The 19,263-nt window shown below is 39.4% G+C and overlaps 1 protein-coding gene across 1 annotated transcript in view; it reads left to right on the forward strand.

Annotated features, from left to right (window-relative positions):
* Positions 1 to 19,263, forward strand: part of PPA2 (inorganic pyrophosphatase 2) — a 38,743-nt gene that overhangs the window by 7,715 nt on the left and 11,765 nt on the right. Inside the window, exons 4-8 of the mRNA XM_069783350.1 lie at positions 4,685 to 4,738; positions 7,256 to 7,375; positions 9,813 to 9,899; positions 11,203 to 11,329; positions 19,002 to 19,129. Coding sequence (XP_069639451.1) covers positions 4,685 to 4,738; positions 7,256 to 7,375; positions 9,813 to 9,899; positions 11,203 to 11,329; positions 19,002 to 19,129 — 516 coding nt within the window. The remainder of the gene's footprint in view (positions 1 to 4,684; positions 4,739 to 7,255; positions 7,376 to 9,812; positions 9,900 to 11,202; positions 11,330 to 19,001; positions 19,130 to 19,263) is intronic.

The raw sequence follows: 19,263 nt of genomic DNA on the forward strand, positions 1-19,263 counted from the left end.
CCAGATGTCGCTGGCATCTGGTTTGTTGTTTTCATTGGCAAATACCTTGTAGCAAGCGTTACATTGGGAATGCTTATAACATGAGCGCTTGTTTTATAAGCAAGCCCCTCTGCATTTATTTCTTGGTGTATTTCATGACAGTCCTTATTTTCCTTCTCCTTTTTTTCCTTTTTTTTCTTTTTTTCCTTTTAAACATCATCCTTTGTTCACATCGCTGCTAGACTGCAGCTCATCTTTTTCATTCTCATTAGTCCTCAGGTGCATGCTACCATGTTCAGTTGATGGCTGATGAGAATCCCTGCAAGATTGCAAATGAGCAGACAGAAAAGAAATGGAAATGATAGCTGCTTTTTCTTCTCTCTGTCTTGTGAGCTCAGAGCTTCTCAGTGCGGAAGGGTCAGCAGCCCCCAAATGTTGCCCTCTAATGCTTTCAGATTTTTTCTTTTAAGCACTCTTACTATAAAAACAACTCAAGTAACTGTAAGCTTTAGCACATCTCTTCTCCCTGTCATGCAAGGGTGATGGTGAATGGCAATCAGGCCTTAAAAAGTGGTGATGTTTGTCATTTTATGAAATTATACTGAATTTCTGTTCCTCTGTCTCTCTTGTTTTGTCACTTCCGTCAGTCTGCATAGGTTGCTCCACTTCTGCTTCAAATTAGCTGAGCCTTCAGAGTTTAACGTTAAGTCTTGCAGCCCTTGGGCAGAATCATACCTATTCAAAACCTTCCCCTTAAATGCACCAGCTAAGGAACTTGGGAAGTCTGGGAAAGGAAACAGTTGAACAGGAAAGGGAAAGTTAGGTAAGGAAGAATTGTTTCTGAAAAGGGTGTATGGGAGTCCAGAAGGACAGGTTGTAAAAATAGTGCCAGAAATGTGCTTAATTTTTTTTTTCTTCCTGTGATATTGAGGTTTGTAATAACAAACCCTGATCAAAATGCATTATCTTCTATAAGAATCTGTACAGCCAGAGCTAGCAGTTATTTTTGGCCATCAGTCTTAGTGGAGAGAACGCTGACTCACAGTTTTCCTGGGTACAACAGTCTGTATTTCCTTGCTTTTCTCAACCCTTGCTGTATGAATATGTTGAAGTAGATTTGTGTGCCTTTTTATCTTTCTGTGTTTTTCTTATTTCAAAAACCAAAAACTGTTCCTGTTCTCTGTGTAAAAGACCTTTTTGCTTCTCTCAGCAAAACTGGTATCACGATATGTTAAAAATTATGCTCAACTGAAATGGAATGCAATAAGTTGCCAAGCAGGGTTAAAGAAAACACCCCAATAAAGCAAACACTTATTTACATCCTGTGTGAGTTCCCATGTAAAGTACTTAGCATGTAGTTCTTAGGAAATAAAGGATATCATTTAGACATACTGGTTATTCCTTCTGATGTAATTTTCTGCTGATTTTCGTATTCAGTTTTAGGAATTAGGAAATGCACTTTTGACTTCTGTGAGCAAATGGATTCCTCCCTCTGCCCCCCTTCAAGGTATAATAGACCATAACTACAAATGTCTATCTTTTGTTCACGTTAACCCAAAGTCAAACAAGCTATGTAATACGCTGTGTTGAAAGTCTCTCTGGGGTCTGTCAGGTCACTTCTCCTAGCAGATGGGTTCTGTCCCTTTTTCTGAATCTAGGAAACTGTTTCCTCCTCTTTCCTTGCGTGCTCCAGGAGACTCCTTCTGAAGAAACTGTCAGCCAGCAGAGTTGGCATGAGGCTAGCCTGTAGGAACTACTCCATCTGGCCTGTTGTACAGTCTGCTGTCATGAAGTGGAGTCCCTTCTACATTAGGCGCTTGCAGAGTTGGATTAAATCTAGACAGCAGTAAGCAGCATCTCATAAGCAGACCAGTTCACTGCTGTCATACTAAGGCTGTTAAATGGTAAACTTTCCAAAGCAATAGTTTTCATTTCATGAGAGATCTTTTTTCTTTTTCTTTCACTGGAAAGGTGAGTCAAATGGGCTGTTGAAACAATCTTCACCATTGCTTGAGGGGGTAGAAGTGCTCACTTGGGAGTTTGGTGAGGTGGAATTTTTTGTTTCACTGATTTAAAATAACGATAAAAATATCAATTACCAGATGCATTCACCATCCAAAACTAACCACTGAATGGCATATGCAGATGGTAATCTGTGAAGACAGGTGGTGTCTGACACTTGCATTTCTGTTTGCAGCTGAGGCAGGAATGGTTTTGCAGCAAGGGATGGGGGAGAACATTCAAGCGGTCAGAAGGAATAGGTGCTTGGTCTGGGAAAATAAGAGTGATGGAAAAATTCCCGGGTGATATTTAGGCAAGGAGGGAAATGAGATGGGAGAGAGGAGGAAAAAACCCCTAAAAAACCAGAGGAGTATGCTTCTTGCTCTCTTTCTATCAAATTATCTAGTATGTGCTCTCCTTTCCACACCAGTGAATCCTGTCTCATCACTGTGAAAATGTGATTGCCCTATAAATAAAAGGTTTTATTTTTAAATGTAAGCACTGCATGAAGTTATTGATCTCTTGTAAATGCTTGTGGCAGCTTTGCATTAGAGAGAGTACTTTCAGGGATTCTTTTGCATACAAATTAATCTGTCAGGCTGTCATATTTAACACTCGTGACAAGTCACATTTGACTGATACCACAGATTATAGAGGCCTGGTCTTAGAGCTGAGTTAAATCCAAGTGATTTTTTTTGTTTTTGAGAGCAGCATTGTATTCATTTCAGCCCAGTTGTTGTCCAGCCCTGAGAGTTGTTTTGGTGAAGACCTGGAATAACTCTTGACCAATTAAAGCTCAAACCAGGATTTACAGGCTGCTGAAGCCATTGTGTTAGACATGGTCAGGAAAATGTACAGTGGCATCTAAACAACAAAAATACAGGATTGTGGTGGAGGGGTAGACATTGTGTATAATTCCAAGAGTAGTTTGTAGGTTTTCTGCCTGTAGCTACCAGTCAGAACAGTTCTTTGACCTGCTTGGCAGTTCCCTAAGAGTTTCTTGTCAGCACTGGCTTTCATGCTGTGCATTTCTTTTTTCCAAGTGTTCCCAGATGGATGTGCAGACTTTATTTGGCTCTCTTCCAACCCTTCCCTTACCTGCTGCTGCATGTACGTTGCTTTGTTCTGTCTGCTTCCTTAGTGTTGACATCTTTTTGAGCGCTCTTTCTGTTTACTTCTCTGTTTCAGCCGTTCTTACATACATAAGGTGTACCTTATGGAACTGATCTGAAGCACCTTTCTCTTTTTGTTTTTTTTTTTCTTGTTTTATTTGGTTATGACCTGATCAGGAAAAGTGATTCCATCTGACATGCCACTGATTGCAATATTGGCACAGTACTTACGGATGGCGAATTTAATTTAAATTAACTGGGAATTTGCTGTCAGGATTGTGCATAGCTTGTGATACCTCATGGGAGAAATGCTGAGTGACAGCTGGGTTTATCCTTTGCTTTCTTGCTTTCCATGTTCCAGGTTTGTTTGGGAGGAGAAGAGCATAGAACCATTGGAATTACTTTAATCAGGCTGTGGCATTGACCCCGGTAATGGTATTTGTTTGTTGCAGCTGCAGGATAGAAGGAGCAAAAATACAAATATTTAAGAGTCCGCTGGAGCCTTAACTGCAGTGTAGTTAAAGAGTTAGTGCAAGTCTTCAGTTGGTTTAACTTTATTTTTTTTTTTCCTACAAATTTCTGCAAAAACATATTTTGTCCTTCCTGAACTGTTGGAATTTTTTAATACCAATGCAAGTTTTCTTTGGCTATGAAGAGACGTCCCAAGCAATGTGATATTTGGGGGTTATTTTAGTAAGCTAGGAGAAAATGGGTTGTAGATATTGCTAGGTAGTTTGGTCTAGTTACCCATTTCGATTAATGCTCTGCTCCTTGGTGGTGCTTAACTCTAACAGCTTCAGAAGAAGAGACCTTATGGCAGTTACACAGATTTTTTATCTTTGGAAAATGTCACTTTAACCTCCTCAGTAAGAAGGGCATAGATTACTTATTTTTCTTCTAAAGGCATGAAAGTTTACATGTTTTAGGTTTATTCCCCCTACACCCCCCTTCTTAAAACTACTTTCACTTTGTTTCTATTAGGAAGAAGGCTAACGCAAACATGAGGTGTCTGTGTCCGTGTCCTTCCTCTGCCATCACTTTTTGGATTCATTTTGCCTCACTTCAACCAGATTTGACTGAGAATCAGAAATGTCAATGGTTGTTGAATTTGCATGGATTTTTAAAAAAAATGAATGAGGCAAAAGAGGAGGGCAAAAGAGAAATAAATCCTCAGGGGGAAAAAACCAAAACATTGTCCTTTCCATTGCTTGAGGGAAGCTAACTCTGTCCTATAGAAGCATCCAGTCCTCTTTGACTAGTAGACTGAACCACTGCCTTGTGGCAAACCATTCCATGGACTTCCTGAACATTTTGTGAAGAATAATATTGATAACGGGAATAAAAAACATCATGTGGATTTCCACTACTTGTAGCTGTTCGTATTCTCAAAGAGGTGGCGTGGGGAAAGGATGAACCAAGGAGGTTGAATATCATTGTGCGGAACTAAGCAAATTGTACATAACATAAAAGCAGCTGGAACAGAGAGATGTGATATATGTTGCTGCTGAATACAGAGAATAGAATTTGTCTTATTGTAAAATACTAATAAAGTGGATTTTATTTTCAGTTCTGTCATTGTTTTTTTGTTTTAGGTCCTGTTTAATATGATTGTAGAAGTGCCTCGTTGGACAAATGCAAAAATGGAGGTAATTAAGAAAAATACCTTGATTATATAGCTATTTATGAAAGTTATGACAGTGCAGTGGCTTCCAGTAGTCAGAGTTTAATCAGAGTGTGGATTACTCTTTACACATAAAATTTTCTCTGTTAAAAATTAATTTGAAGTTGCACGTTCAGACACTTTCCTTGTGATTATAAAAAGTGTTGAAGTTCTAATTTTGTTTCCCTTCTACGGGTGAGTACTGCATCTTGACAGTCCTCTGACTGCAGAGTGCAGCATACCTGCAATAGCATCCTAGAGTAATGGCTTGCAGGACATTGTCCAATATTTAGTCTTACTCCTGCTTGCTCATAGAACATTTCACTCAGAGGATTTAATTCCTTTCATTTCTGCTCTATAGTATGCTAGGCCAGATCCTGACAAATGGAGTTGCAAATGAAAAAGCATTTCCTTGTGACAAAAAAAATACTTGGGCACCTCACTGATTGAAAGTATCTACTCCTGTAGGGAGACATTTTAAAAGTAGAGCCTAGTGGGTTGTTCCTCTGCAATTACAATATAGAAGCTGAGTAATGCTTCATCTGTAGTGTTTGTGAAACAACAGATCTCACCAGGATATGTCCTGTCTTCCTGAACGTTTGTGTTAATTTTAGGTATGCTTCCTGGATGCTTTTAAAGACGTTGGTGGTTGAGCTGTTAACTATTTTGATTATTTAAAATAACACCAAAGAACCTTCTCAGCCTGTTATTTCAGAATTTTGTTTTCTCCTTTCCCTGATGCTGGAAAATCACTTGAACTGTGTTTACCACCACAGTTGTAAGCAGGGTTACCTTGGATATTTACCTTGTATTTTAAGATGATGATTTATTGTGGAAGCTGAGTTCTCTTTTGTAGAGTTTCTCTTTGACAACACTATTTGAACTCTTTGTGTAAAGCTCAGGTTGCTCTCCCTCCCCTCTTCTTTGCACATTATGTCAAGGGTATAAAACTTTGCTGTCCTGTTAGGTTCAGAAATTGGTGGGTTTAGACTTTTTCTGGCTTGATAGAGGAGACCAGATGTAGCTCTCTAATCTGAACTCTTAATGTATTTGAAATTTCCTGCATTAATCGTTAAGGCAGTTGTCTTGCCTTGCCAGTGTCCTGGCAGTCCTTCAGTCCAGATTCTGGTAAGGTGCTAATACCAGGTCTTGTCTGCATCTCCGTGCTGAGATTCCCTCACATGGAACGGAGACTGTAGGAAATTAAACCTTGCCTTAGGATGAATGTTTCCCACTGTTACATCGCCAGTGCCAGATCTCCTGCTCATCAGTTTGTTGTACTTCTGTTGTTCTTCCCTTGATTTTACTGAAGGTGCTTTTCATGAGACTTTTGTCTGCTGTTGTCAGTTACTCCTCTTTGTCCTGGTTTACATCAAGAAAAAGCATTGTTGAGCTCTACTTCTGTCAAAGTCCCAGGTGGCATATTCAAGGTCTTCACTGTTAAGTTATGACCAGAAGCAGGTAGAACCAAGTGTGAAACCAGAAATGTGTGAACCTTGATCTCAGCTCTTGGGGAGATTTTACTTGTGGAATCAGTGCATGCTATTGATAGTTTGGTGTGGTTCAAAAAGGTGGAATTCCTTTGGGGTGGCTTTGGTGGTGGTGCTTTAGGTAAATTACAAGAATGTTATAAAATCAGTATGGACTAAGGGCTGTGTGCTTATGCATACAAACTATGTACTGCCTGAGCCAGTGTAACCACTTGAGCCTGTAACAAATGTGATGCCGTACAGGTGAATGTGTGTAAGCCAAGAGCCAAGCTAACATGGATTGGATTGTGGTGTGGAGTGTCAAAAGGATGGTGACAATGAATTAATTGATGCGTGGTAGGTAACTCATATGGCAGTGGGTTTGTATTTGAGGTTTTGGGGAGGATGATGACAATAATAAACTATTCAGCTTTAATTAGTTTAGTCCTTCTATGAGTGCTTCTTTGGGAATAAGAATGCCTTCTATGCTAGCTTAATTTATTCCAAATCTGCGGTAAGTTGGCATTTGATGACTATGCAGAACTTGTGCCTACTAAAAAGCATTTGTATGCTGAGAGGTGATGGAGAGAAGGGATGTATGCAATAGGAGAGCAATGAACAGAGGGTGAGAAGGTGAAACATTTCCCCTGTTGCTGTCAAAGCCCCTGTTGTCAGAAGAACTTGTGCCACCATTTGCATGTCTGTTGAACTTGTATTATAAAGTGCAGGAGCTTCTAACTTAAGTTCCTTTCAGTATTTATGTTTGACCATGACAGTCTCCTTTATAAATTTATGACTTTCTCTTCTAGATTAATTTTTTTTTGCATACTCCACAACATTATTTAAAACCTTAATAAGCTGCTTTTTGAACATGACCCTTGAGATTTAGAGTGAGGCCATCATAATTTTAATACTTCTCAAACCACAAGCACATGCTCCCAGATGGATCTTTCTAACTGGTAGGGTACAGAATGAATTGCTTTCCATTTTACCATTCTCTCTCTCTCTCTCTGTGTCTTTCATGATCTGCTTAGATTGCCACTGAGGAGCCGTTGAATCCCATTAAACAAGATATAAAGAAAGGCAAGCTTCGATATGTGGCAAATATCTTTCCTCACAAGGGTTATATATGGAATTATGGTGCCTTCCCACAGGTAACATTTTTGTTATAATGGTGAAAGTTTTCTGTCTTCTGTGTAAATTGCCTTGTAAATCTTGGGTACTGCCTGAATGCAAATCAGTTGCAAGAGGGATGTTTCTCTTTGATGCATTTGTAAATTAGGATTTTTTTTATGTTGAGCTTTATAGTGTCCATAAATTTTGATCAGAATTTGGGTGTGGGTGTAAATATGTGCTGTGTTTCAGGAAGGAGTTAAATGGTCAAGAAATCTTGAATCTTTAGTCTCCATCTCTGTACTGTAGTGACAGAATTAAACTGTCATGGTCTGCCATTAAAGAATACTTTGTCAAGTAGCCCTTTTCTGCTTAAACAAGGCATTTTTTAAAAAACTAATTTAGGATTTTTCATGTATTGCAGCATAAATTTTAATTGGGATTTCTTAATATCTTTAACAAAGAGGAACACGAGGGCTGCTCTTTTTTAGATTAAACCTCAACTGCCTTAGTTAACTTTTCTCTGAACTGTGAGACTTTACTGATCATGACACATTCAAAACTTTGAGCCTTGAAAAAGCCCAACTAATGGCTGAAATTCTCAGTGTAATGAAAAGTTTTAAACTTTTCATTTGGAGGAGGTTTGACCGTGGACAGCAGGAGCTAACAGTATTGCTCCTGGTAAAAGTTTTAAACTTTTCATTTCTATGAATAACATGTTGGACTTAAATTAGTACTGAAGAACGTGATGGAGCTAGAAAAGAGGAATTTTTTTTTCTTTACACTGAACTACATAAGCAGTGAAAGTTTACTCCCGGAAATCTGCTTAGGTATTTGATCCCTGAAGAGGAGATACCAGGCAGGTGCTGGAGTATAGCAATGAAGTTCTTATCCAGTTAGCAGTCTCAGTAGACAAGGTTTCCAAGCAGGTATAGTTGGGAACCAGCAATTCCATTTAATGTTTTGAAATTTGATTGTGCCTTAGTACAAAGCCAAAATTAAACATTTGAATATTTTCCTGCACAAAGTGCATTATTTTGGACTGATGACACTTTCCCCAGGAGAAGTGTTCAGCTTGCCTTGTTACCTTGTGAGTCAGAGAGGGCTGGAGATAATTGTCATTTTTATTTACTGTAATAACTTTAAAATACCAGTTGGATCATTACACCTCCAATTGTTTGAAGACTAGATGATACTCCAGATTCCTGCTAGCAGCTGTAATAAACAAAATCCATTCAGTGTCTCCATTATCACAAGAGGATTTTTCATCAGGATTAGCAGTTGCCAGAAGTTCAACTCTAGTATATGGCTTAGATATGTATTTGTGGCTGCTGTTTTATACTGTGGAACAGAGAAGAAAAAAATGATGGTAGGACTACCATTATTGCAGGAGTTGCTGTGCTGTCCAGAGAACAATACCATTCCTAGTGAGCTTTCCTTCTAACCTACAGGTGGAGGGGTGCAGCTGTGCAGGAGAATAATACTGGTATAATGCAGCCTGAAATAAAAAGCACTTTGGAAGAGTATTGGAAAAACAAATTTTAAGTTGAAATCTTTTCTTCATGCCACTTCAGCAATTTTTTTGGTAGTGATTCTGCTACCTAAACACCTGACCATTTGCTTGTTCTCAAGAACAAGTTTGAGGTGGAAGTTTGACCATGGACGGCAGGAGCTAACAGTATATAGGTCCTTGGAAAAAAAGTTTTGTAACACTTTTTCAACAAAACTTCATTGGACTCAAAATTCTTACCAAGAAAACTTCTCAACTTTAGAATGAGTTACTCATTACTAGCCAGTAAGAGACAAAACAAGTACTGGTCTAGTAATTAAATTAGTATAACTTGGCTATGATTCCTTGTTTGTACAGAGCTCAGAGCAGGGATTTGAACTTGCCTCCTGGAGAAGCTTCTTTGGTCTTAAAACTGTTGGCTGTTCTTGGGAATGTACGCATCTCAAAATACTCAGAAGTATTTCATACCTAGATCTAAAAACTTTAAAAAGCTAATTGAGTGCAGACAAACCCATACCTAGGAGCTTGGTTAGCTCAAAGCCTAGATGTTTTTGAAAGCAACTTAGGTTAGTGCCATGGTATTTAAAGAGTATAATAAGAATGTAATTGTAGGATGTTCTAGCTTAATCCCACAACTACTAGTAACCAGAAAAATACATATTCAGGGTCCTCTGATGCCTTAATCACTGCAATTTGATAACTGCATCTGTGACTCAGATACACTTTAATATTTTTGTTACTGTGTTCTCAGTAATCCTCATGTTACTTGTCCTGACTATGAGAATGAGTCACTCAACGTCAGTCCAGTGGCTGTTTGTTTGTTTGTTTGTTTCTTTTCCCATTAAGCAAGCCTGTTCTCAGAAAGCTGATGTTTTTATTGGTGTTTTTATTAACCCTAGTAATTTAGTGCTTAGATGAATTGTAATTGCAGATCAGCTGGTAACTGATAATTCTCTTTCCTTTGACAGACCTGGGAAGATCCAAACCATACAGATAACATTACAGGATGTTGTGGGGATAATGATCCTATTGATGTTTGTGAAATAGGTTCAAAGGTTTGTCTTCATCAGCGTTAATTTAATTTATTAGGGTTAATTTAATAATTTGGTAACAACTATTGGAAGAGAAGGGCAGATGGAAAACAAGAAAACATGGTAATAGTCTCAGGCGATGACAAAAGTAGGAGTAGAGGATCTGAGGAGGGACTAGGTAAGGAAATGGTGTTTTTTAAAAAGGAGAAAAAAAGCAGAATTTGGTAAAGTCTCTGTACTGGATAAAAGGGAAAATAAGAGAACACCACCCTGAAGTTCTGTGGCTGGACAGTGAGTTTTGGGTGAAGGAGGAGGGGGTTAAGATTTTTAGGGAAAGAAAAGCTTTCTTTTTTTTTTCCCCTGTTAGCAGTACTGGAGCTAGGAATAGGTTTCTGAAAGATGAGGAGGAATGTCAGTGTCATGCACATAAAATTACAAGGTCAGACCCACAAAGGAGGTAGGTTTGACTTTTCTCATAGGTTCAAACAGAAGTAGATCCCTCTCCTGTAGAGGAGAAGACAGGAACCTGTTGCAGGGTTATGAGATACAGAGTGGATGGATGAAAAAGAGGTGCAGCAAACACCGTTAGTAGGTATAGGGGAAGGGTTTAGCTCACTGAAAGAAAATTCTACGTATCTGGAGGCAGCAAAGAATGGAGCAGTCCTCCGTGGTATCAAAGATGGGGTTATGAAATGGATGGGTTTGAAAGAGGGGTCTCTTGGGATATTTTAGGTAAGGGGAAATTTAATTGGTGACCTCAGTGAAGGTGGTTTTATTTGAGGAAAGGAACCTAAAGCTGAATTTCAAGGGATCTAGAAAGAGTTGTAAAGGGAACATTAGCTGATAGGGACAAGGTTCCCAAGAAAATGCAAAAAACGGTTGTGCTGATATTTCTGGGGGAGGGGTGTGTGTTTATGTGTGTATATTGGAGTCTAGAGGAAGGAACAGAAAGACATAGATAAAGACCAAGAGTTGAGAAAGCAGACGTTAAGATGCAGGAAAGAGTTAAAAGATTAGTATGAGATACTTTGACTTGCAGTTTGGGGTGAAGATCAAGAAGGTGTGGGGGAAGTAGGGTAGAAAAGGAAAAATTTTCTAGCTTGTTGTCTACTTAAGTAAATACTGACTGGAGAATTGAGGATTGAAGAATAGCAATGGTGGGAGAAAGGCTAATAATGTTAAATAGATGTGTACTGCATTTACAGTTCTATCTTGCAATTCTGTTAGCTGCTGGTCAAAAATGTAGTAAAACTATTTTGTTTGTAAGGTAAAAGAGAAATTCTCTGTAGTGTTTTCCATATCTTTGTACGGTTATGTTCTGTTTCAGATTCGTTCTTCTGGTGAGATTGTTCAGGTGAAGGTCTTGGGTGTTTTAGCTCTAGTTGATGAAGGAGAGACAGATTGGAAGATAATTGCTATCGGTGTGGATGACCCAGAAGCTCAGAAAATCCATGGCAAGTATTTTTATCTTTCTTAATGCAAGTTTTGTCAGCAGCTTGCACAGTAGAATGGTTAGAATGAGTTTAGGCCACCCAGGACAAGAAGAGGTAGACAGCAGAAAGGCAAGACTTGTTGTTGTTGTTGAAATCAGGTGCTTCCTTTAAAAAGGGCATATTTGCTTTCACACTAAGCTTTTGGAAAGGTTCACTTGGATTTTCAAGAGGACCTGTCATGCAGAAAGTCTCTTGACTTCTGAAACACAACTGCCTTAGAAAGTGACCTCTTAAAATTACAGGCTTATCTCCTGTGTAATAGTGCATATTTACCCACCTGGATTATGTAGCATGCTGCTATTTTTCTTGTTGAATGTGTTTGTTCCTTTTATATTTGCAGGCATTGAGTTGCATTCTGAAAAGGGCTGTACATTTCCAGTGTTCAGTTGCTTGTAACTGGGTTACTTCCAGGGTTTGTTGCCTAGTATGAATGATTAGGTTTCACCTTTTAGCTTGAAAACTTGTAAAGGAAACTGCTAACGCTGCTCACCCTACTTTCAGCCTTGATGATGACTAGCTGTGCAAGGGGAAATATCCTGTCCAGACTTGTCCTCCTTGTGACCATGCTTCTCGTATCCAAATGGAATTCAAGTACTACAGTGTGTCTGTGTGAATAGCACGAGGTGTAATTCTGCTTGCAGACTGTTCAATAAGATGATGATACAGACGTATTAAAACTGCAGGGAGTTAGGTTTTTACAGCACAGGTAAAGTGCAGCTTTTCTCTGGATAAATGGAGGTTCACTTCCTCAAATGCAGTGTTACTGGGAATCATGAGAATTGAGGAGGTTTGTCTACAAGTTAGTGATTGTTATGAGATCAAAAACCATATGTACCATCAGGTATGTATGATCAGAGCCTGCCCTTTGTTGGTAGGGAGCACCAACGCAGAGAGTGGCCTTTCTGTAGGAATAGGGCTATCCAGTAGCTTTTTAAGGAATTATGTTTCTTGGCCATTGAGGCTTTTTCCTGGTTTCTGAATGTAAAGTAAGTATATCACTGGACTGGCCCTTCATTCTCAGTTTTCTTGCAGGTTGCTTTCACGTGGAGAATACTTGGCTTGTGGGGAAAGAAGGGGAGAAGAGGAGATGAGGAAAAGGAAACTCTTGGGTTGATGCTGATTAAAATCATTGGGCAGATGAATTACTACATAGTGTTTATGACACTCTAACTACTTTGACAGTTAGAGATTAAGAAGTTCAGCTTAAGGAAATAGTAAGTAATAGTTTGCTGTTAAACGTTAGTATCAATTTAAACCTCTCTATAATGTGTAGTGAAATGTGATATAAGTGTCAGTAGTTAAAAGACAAGTAATTAGCACTTTATTTCTCTACACTGTTCTGTTTAACTCTTACCTTTTTTCCCTATCAATTTCTGAGAGAGTTTAGTCAGAAAAGTGGGTGAGAGAATGTAAAAGGAGTCTACTAAGTAGGGGCAAAACTGGGACAATTTATGCCATTGGGTTAAGCAGCTCTATTTGAAAGCCCTCTGTTTTGTTTTTTTCAGGTAATGACTGATTTGTCAGCTGTGTTACAGCTTTAGTTCGTTTGGGAGGGGAGTAAGAGTTTTAGTCTTTAAAGGGGGGGGGAGGGCAAACCATCACCTGTAGTTGATTTCTGCGTGCAACCTTTCTTATCAAAGAATAGGTGCAAAACCTCAAGAAAGAAACTGTCCTTCTGAGGTTCAGAGAAGTGCAGAAATATTTATCCAGTTTAATCTGATTTCCCTTTGGGATTGGAGTTGCAGTCCAGAATTTACAAAAGGAAAGTAAAAGGGGAAAAAAAAAAAAAGCCCCCATCTGCTTTCACAAAACATGACTTGCTTGCAGTGTTTAACAGCAATCCTTCTTCAGTCTCAAAAAACAAACAAATCTGTTGGAGTAGGCAGTACAATATGTCCTTTTATACTTGTTTTTCCCCCTTCTCAAAGTTGTTAATTATTTCAGCATAAAGGGATAGCAGCTACAGATAAAACCGGTATCTCCCTCAATAATTGACGTGCTGCTGTGTTACGGTGGTGGCATCCTAGGAAAAGATGAGGCTAAGTGTTGCCTTCTAAGTCTGTCCAGTCCTTTTTTTGTTTCATTTGCTAAACATTTCAAATTGGACTGAGAATCATCACATTTGCTTTCAGCTCAGTATGTGCACAGCCCCCAGTGAACATTTGGAAAAGATAATTCCGAGACACCAGAGTGGTGATTACTTGCAAACCCCATCCTGAGCCCGTGCAGTGTGTTAACTCCTCTTGCTGCTTTAAGCACACCCCAGGTACTCTGTATATTCTCCTTCTGGGATTTGTGATCGTTCTCATAAGTGCAATTGATTTTTCTGAGACTTCACAGAACTTAAAACTAAGCAGTCCTAACTTCTGAGCAGTTCTCATTGTTTATTCATAGCACTCCACTGTACTGTGTCCTGCAGGCATTTATTGATAAATACTGGTTTAAATTGGAAACCCTGCCTAGAACACTCTCTTTCACACAGAGCAATGAGAAACTCTAGTTTATAGTGACAATACCCAGGAATGATAAGGAATGCTTAGCAGCTATTCAACTGGGAACTGTGTCATTAATGGAAATAGCAGGGGCTTAGTGTCTTCTTGGACTGATTTTGGAGGTAGTCTGTTTGAAATTATAGCACTTAATACTGATGGGCAAGGGGACAATCTCACTCCAAATCCAAGCTGTATGTCAGATGATGTGTCATGATATGTCAGGTGTCTGTATGTGATTTTGTTTTACATTAAAACTGGACATCTTAAGATTAATCTTATTTCAATAAGATCTGTCTGTGGGTACCTGAAAACCACTGTGTTGTCTTTCTGCTCGGGCAGTTGCTAGGCAGATGGCCATTAGTGGACCAGAAAAGCAACTTCAGACCAAGCAAGTCTGGGAAAGGGCCTAAAAGCTCCCTACACACTGAAACACTAAATCTTGGAGGTGTTATAGGCCTGTCTGCTTTTTTTGTTGTTGTTGTTGTTTGGTTGTTTTTTGTAAAATACTAGCCAGGAGAAGCAGCAAATACTTGCAGTGGAGAGGCTGCTTAACTGCTTATCTCATAATTTGGATTGAATTTAATATATTGGAATTCACATATCTGATGTGCTTTACAAGGTTGGGCTCAGAAAGGATGAGTGATATTTTTGTGCTGTAATTTGGTCTAAATGTATATGGCATCTTCATGCTGGACAAGAGGTTTTGAAAATCACTGGCAGTTGAAGCAGGAAGTGTGTTTGAAGCAGCTTATGAGAAGTCTGACTTTCAAAAGGTCATCTTACCTTCCCTGAGCAAATTGGACAAATCATGTATGCTGGATGGCATTTTAGAGGTGATTTACCAGCCTGGAATCTTAGCAGCTGTTTTTCGCTCTTGCTCATGGAAAGATGCCTGGATATATTCAACAGCAGTTGGTGATGTCTACCGGCTTTGTTGCACTACCCTTCGCTGGCACTGGTACAGTTAACTGTGCTATGTTGCCATGCTTCTTTTCCAATATGCGACTCAAGATTGGCTTTTTGAGTTAAGTGATCAAACCCTAAATGGTAAAAACAAAGTATATTGCATACTTTGTACCATATATTGTTATAGACCCTTGCATGTGAGTGTATTTATATGCAGAGAAGCAGCAGAGGCCCTGAAAACTTTTGTTGTGGATTTGTGTAAGCATTCAATATAAAGAAATTAATTATCTGTACTGAGGCTCCCCTCCTACCCCCTCACACCATGCTGCACAAAATACACCAAATGCCTTTATATGGAATGTAGCTGCTGCTTCCTGTAAATGTTTATAAGATGTTATTAAAAACATATGTCCTCTCTTCCCACAGACCTTGTTTAGAAGGCTTGCTGCAAGCATGTTGTTTTAGCTTTGCTTGCAAGAAGCAGCATCTGTTGTACTAAAAATGGTAGTTTTGTACAAATGCTTTTGTTGCTCTCTTTTGTAAAGCCAGATAGAATAGGGATCTGCGTTTGCATTGGCTTTCTCCCTTGACAGAGAGCTAACATCAATTGTTTGTGCCAACCTCTAGAGATTTTCCTTATTGAGACTAAACTGCAACCCTTAATGTGATTAGCCATCTCTTTTTAATCCTTGGTGCTTAACTTAGGTGCCCAGAAAAATGGGACCTATGGTTGTATGTAGGCAGTATAAGGAAATTGCCACCAGTGGGTATGTGGTGATAATGTACCTGCAGGAGCCTGACCTTTCTGCTCTGTCACTTTGAGCAGGGCTTGCTTGCAGAGATGAAACCACATTAGGCCTGGTACATGTTTGCTACTCCTGTACTTGCTCGGCCCCTTTTGACACCAGTGGGAGTATATAGCTCTAAGGGAAGGTGAGCACTCAGGGTCAGAAAAAAGTGTCTAACAGTATCTGCTGCAGAAAGGACATGTTTGTTTGTTTGTTTTTTTAAATTAGAATATGCAGCTAGCTCTTACAGATATTAGTGCAGTAAATCACTGTACTGTGATCTTTTCTTTTACCTTTCTTTGCTTACTCCTCTGTTTTCTGAGTATACTTTTCTCCTTCTCGCCCTGATATCCCAAAGATGCTGTTTGGATTTCAAAGTGAAGGACAAGCTGTCTTTCAAGCTTTCCTGTGGCACCTTTTAATGAACTGAAGAGGTAGTTGTTGAGTGATGCGAGAGCTGCTGTTTCCCTTATATTTTGTGCTATGTGCTGACTCCACAGCAACAGGATCTTTTTCTTTTTTTTCTTTCTTTTTTTTGTTGCACCATGCACTTTTTCCTGCTGCTTGCCACCAACTCCTATTATAATAGAGATGTTGTTTGTTTGTTTTCTTCAACCATTTAAGCTTCATTTGGTGCCTAGTAGCTGTCTTTCATAAGAAAAAATAGTGAAGTGAAGCATGGGGATGAAGGAGTGTAACTTGCAAGGAACCAAGGAAATAAAAGCAACCACTGTCCCCCTTCTTAAGTCCTCAAAACCAGAGTATACAGCAGCCAGTACTTTAGGGGCCATATAATGCTGTAGCCTGATTCTGTGTAGTCATTTTACCTAGGCAAGGTGTTTTCCAGTAGAGGGAGTGTGGAATTCAGAGAGATGATTCTATCCATGAAGATGGTCATTCCTATCTTAAGGAGGTAATGAAAGCCTGCCCCAAAGCCTATTCTAATATTTGAGTCCTTTACAGAAATACAAACAAAGCCTATAAATAAGGAGCAACAGGTGGAGAAGGGCCCAAGTGTCAGTAGACGGTAAAGCACTTTTGGTAAACAGTTGTTATAGGAATGGGAGGCAAATAACCAAGTAGGAGGAATGGAAAAGCAGAGTTAGGAGAGAATTTTGCTGGAACAGGAACCAGAAAAAAGGAGCAGCAGTCTGAGAAAGTATGCTTGAATTTAAGTAGTGTCTGAAGGTGGAGATCTAGAGTTCATCCACTGCTGGGAGCCAAGAAAATTGCTGCAGCAGCCTGGTTTGCTTTACAGACTTGAGGAGATACTGTGTCTTCAAAAAACAAGTGTTAGAAATTGTGAGTTCAAATCTCACAAGAAGTGGAGATGACAAAGGCTCAAGATGGGAGGAGGGATGTTCCCTTGTTTGTAGAGAACAGGATGATACGCTGGGGCCCTGAAACTGATTGAATTGGTGCTGCAGTTTTATTAGTGCCCAAGTGAAGCATCCTGCCTCCCACCAAGACCCCACCCTTTTATAAATCATTCCTTCTTGGTTGGTCTCACCCACCCCAGGGAAAGGCTTCTTGTACTCTTAAACATGTATTCCAGCTAGAAGACCTGCCTCTAGCACAGCCTTATGTGCCCTTGCTTTTTTCTGGGATTCTGCCAATGAAACTCCCTAATATTCTGCAGGCAGATGGCCAGCAGCCAAATTCAAAATGTGTTTTACTCCAAGTCCATAAACACATAGCCCTATTAAGTGCATGCAGAAGCAAAAATTTACATAGGGTTCTTCAAAGTTTTATGTTTTATTCTTTGGGTAGTGTGTGATCCATTGGAATTTGGGAATGGCATCTATCAGATGCCTATGGACACTCAGCATATCTTCTCACATAGGTTTGGTCTCACAGTTTAGTCGACATGTCATCTCTCTTGGTGGTCTACAGAGAATTGAATGGTCTGTAGCACAGCACTTTTTCTCTTCTCCTACTGTTCTCTTTAGAAACACTTGAATGTCTTTGTTCAGGTTCACAGACTAGATTTTAAAAAGACATTTAGGCACTTAAAGATGGAAAGCACATGACTAGGTGTCAATTCTGTGGACTAAGCAACTCTGAAGATCTGTTTTTATAGGACTGGATAGACAGAAGAGTATCCATCAGGAATCACTGCCAAACAGGAGATGTCAGTGAGTGAGGCGTACCTATGGGAGAAGAGAATGAAGTAGCCAAGCAGTATGGAGAGAGAGCAAGAGGCAATCAGGAAGGCAGAAATGAGCAAGTGACTTGCAAAACACTAGAGAAGGAGAATAACACCATGGAAGGTGGCCTGGCCAGACTGAGGTTATGAAATAGCTGGAAGACTGTGTGCAAAGCACAGCAATAAAAAGTCAGCTCCCATTTCCATGAGAAGTGACTGTAGGAGGGATACAGATGGAAAGAGAAGGATTACACCAGCTACCAGAAGTACTTGGCTTCTGGAAAGGACAAAATCCTTTATTGTATCAAAATCAATTAGAATTGCATTGAAGGCTTTTCCATATAAACATATTGCCGGAGAGTTAATTTGCCAAGGGGCTGATAGGACCAACTCATTGCAAATGACAGGAGTGATGGTAGTCTTGCAGGACAACCTGGTAAAATTTGATATGCACAGCAGAAGTAAACGTTTAAGATCATGAACCGCATCTTTGCTATAGCAGTATAGCCCTCAAGCGGAATTACTGTGTGACTGTTTAATCTCTCTGTACCCACTGTGGCAGTGCTCATCTCTGCCTCCCAAGGGTGTCCTGCAAATGGCATGCGTTCCTCTTTGTGTCCTGTTCCATCTTTGCACGGTAGGATTATAGAGGTAAAGGTAGAATTGGCTTATCACTGTGAGTATACAGATATCGTGGGGTTATCAGTAGAGTTAGTGTTTAGTGCTCCTGGCACGCGTCTGTCTTGTATCTAATGGGCTGAATTTGGAAGTAATGTGAGCAAAGGGATGCCTTTAATATAACTTTGAGAAGTCAAGCCTGTATTTTGTTTTGAGGTGCTGGTTTAAAAATCCATGTGTTGAAATTGTTTTTACTAGCTATTCTTTCATTATCAAAAAATGCCTGTAGTCCCTGCAGTTGCTGGGGAAAAAAATTACCTCACTGAATAATCTAAGTATTGCAAGAGGTACCTGCTGAGAGGAAAGCCTGTAAATAGGGAATTTTCTTCCTCTCCTGTCACAGGTATGGTCCTTTTATTCATTGTCCCTTTGGGTCTTAATTAAAGAAGGGCAGGAGGCAACTGTTTTACCTGTTTAGTGTGGTTGTGAAATCATAAGATATCAACTGTGGGCAGCTAATGTAATAAAGTGGAGTTCCCCAATGACTTTGAAAGTGCTCAGTGAAATCAGATTGCTTGCAGATCCTTTATGAGACTTTAAAAAAATGAATATTACAAAAACTCTGAGTAAAATGACCAAAATGACCAGTCTTTTTTTTTTTTTTTTTTTTTTTAAACCTACAGATATTGATGATGTCAAGAGGCACAAACCAGGTTACCTTGAGGCTACGGTTGACTGGTTCCGATTCTATAAAGTCCCTGATGGTAAACCGGAAAATCAGTTCGCTTTTAATGGAGAATTTAAAGACAAGGTGAAGATAATCCAAAATTAAAGATACATTGTTCTGTCCTGTGGCCTCTTTTAATATATCCAGAATTTTTGAAATTGTAAAGGAGGACGTTTAACAATAAAAATTCTTATACGAGGGATCTTTGAATACAATTT

The sequence above is a fragment of the Haliaeetus albicilla genome, chromosome 1 (genome assembly GCF_947461875.1).
Source record: "Haliaeetus albicilla chromosome 1, bHalAlb1.1, whole genome shotgun sequence".
Classification (NCBI taxonomy): Eukaryota; Metazoa; Chordata; class Aves; order Accipitriformes; family Accipitridae; genus Haliaeetus; species Haliaeetus albicilla.